The sequence below is a fragment of the Echiichthys vipera genome (assembly GCF_963691815.1).
Source record: "Echiichthys vipera genome assembly, chromosome: 23".
Taxonomy (NCBI): Eukaryota; Metazoa; Chordata; class Actinopteri; order Perciformes; family Trachinidae; genus Echiichthys; species Echiichthys vipera.
Window position 1 is genome coordinate 9,470,977 of NC_139848.1, and position 2,305 is coordinate 9,473,281.

Here is a 2,305-nt window from a genome sequence, read left to right on the forward strand (position 1 = left end):
ACATGAAGAGAATAAAAACCCTCTGAAAAATCCAACCACACACTTATACGTTTGATACATTGATTGATTGATTGATTGATTGACCACATACTGAATTCAAGGCAATTTGCGCTGGGACAACCTCCGCAATAAATACAAATTCCCAAATGTCCACTTGGCCAGTAATCTTAATCCCTTGAAATAATAATCAAGGTGTATTATAACAGAGGCCTACCTTAAATAAACACGAAGTCCATTCGTCGGTCTCTCTTTGTGAAGTGGGCGATGGCGGCGTCGTAAAGTTTGTCCTTTGATTTGAGCTCCAAAAGAAGTCCTTTCTCTATGGACATCAGTGCCAAAGCTCCCAGACGGTCCTGTCCAGTACTGTTCCTAGCGTGCGTCTTGATGCTCTTCAGAGCCGAGAAAGACCGCTCCACGGAGGAGGTGGACACGGGGATGGTCAGCACCAGGCAGGTGAGGTGATACAGCTGCGGCATGCTCTCAGTCAGCTCTTTAAGAGTCAGAAAGTGCAGCAGGTCTGCTGGGCTCCTTGCCTCAAAGTTTGCCATGTTGTACATGACCGTCAGTTCAGTCTTGAGCCTGGGGAGGTCAAAATGCAGCCCGTAGCTTTCCGTGAGGCTCTGGAACTCAGAGCTGGGGAAGTTTTCTCTGTGTGAGTTAAACTTCTTGGGGTCCAGAAGGGCAAGGAACATGAGTTTTTCATGATCCTTGAACCTGTTCCTCAGCTGAGTGAGGATGTTGTCCAGGATTTCACTGTGCAGCCGCTGGTACGCTGCGCGCACATCTCCGACTCTCCGTGCCCTGCGCCCGCTGGGAACCCCGACTTCGCGCACAGTGTCCTCATAGATGGAGTCAAATTTTGCCTTTTCTCTCTCTGTGGTACTGCAAAAGTCCTCGATGCTGGACAAACAGAACTGCATGTTACACTCCTTATTCTGCAAGATCCCAAAGAGCACGTCGGAGTAGGCAAACACAGAGTTGAATGTGGCGAGGAGAAAGCAGAACTCGAAGTCCGTCAGCAGTGCAGTGTATCCATCAGCGCTGTGTACAGCATCAGCATCAAAATCATTGTGGTTGTCAACAATGAATTCAAAGAGCTCCAAGAGTTCTTCTCTCCGCTCATACACAGTGCAAACCAAACGTGATGAGAAGTTCCACCGTGTTGGAGTCACTCTGGGCAGTCTTCGCTGGCATATTTCATCCAGGAGTTTCGTGCGTTTGGCTGACCTTGTAAAGAAGGCTGCGAGGCCACTTAGGTGGGAGAAAAAAATGTTGCACTCTTTGATTTTGGCAGCACTTTGAGACATGACGAGGTTCAGAGAGTGCGCATAACAGTTAACAAAGAGAGCTTGTGGAATTTTTTCCTTTATTTTAGCTTGCACCCCATTCAGTCCAGAGGCCATGACTGCAGCTCCATCGTAACACTGGGCAATTACTTTATTGGTGCAGGCACAGTCCTCCAGAAACTCCAAAACTTGACGAGCTATGGCCTCTGCGCGCTTATCACCACTGACATCACCAAACTGGAAAAAGCGCTCCTTGACACCACCGTCAGTGGTGTAACGCAAGACATATGACATCTGAGCAGAGTTACTTACGTCAGTTGTCTCGTCTACCATAACGGAGACAAAAGGCGTGTTCCTCACCTCCTCCCTCATTGCTTCGGTCATTACATCTGCCACCGATTGAATCAGGTCATTCTGAATTTTGCTGGAGGTGCCGATGAAAACAGTGGCCGAATCCAGATGACAGCGCAGAGGGCTGTCATACCCCGCCAAAAACTCCAGAAGCTCCAAGTAGTTCCCCTTGTTTTCAGAATCTTTACTCTCATCATGTCCTCGAAATGCCAGCTCTTGCTTTCCAAGAAATGTGACGACATTGATGAGACGTTTCAGGATTTCTCTATTCTGCCTGACTTTGTTGTTGTGGGCCGTTGTATGATTCCGGCGCTGCTCATCTAGCTGAAGATCAATTCTTGTGTCCCCAAAAGTTTTCAAATTGACCATCGCTTGCAGGTGTGCCGCAGAATCTTGATGTCGATGGGCTGACTTTGTCAGATTTGTAAGGCTGACAAATCCGCCGCTGACCCAGGTGGATGACTTGTCAGTTGTAAAAAGTAAACAACTCCAGCAGTACAGCCTGTTTGTTTCCTTACAGCCAGTCATCCATGGATACCGCTGATAATTTTCGGTCTTGAAATGCCTTTCCACTTTCTTAACCTTTTCTTTTAATTCCAGCTCTGGAGTTGGTCTTCCGTTTTTTATTATTTCAAGTTTTTCTGTGAAGGCCCGCCTTGAAAAAGGCG

The 2,305-nt window shown here is 47.5% G+C and overlaps 1 protein-coding gene across 1 annotated transcript; it reads right to left on the bottom strand.

Moving 5' to 3' along the window:
• Positions 1-215: 215 nt before the first annotated feature.
• On the bottom strand, positions 216-2,006 carry LOC310964756 (zinc finger MYM-type protein 1-like; the record flags this gene model as incomplete). Its single annotated transcript, XM_083938014.1, has 1 exon — positions 216-2,006. One exon carries the CDS (start codon positions 2,004-2,006, stop codon positions 216-218), a length of 1,791 nt encoding a protein of 596 aa, XP_083794140.1.
• Between the last annotated feature and the right edge of the window lie 299 nt (positions 2,007-2,305).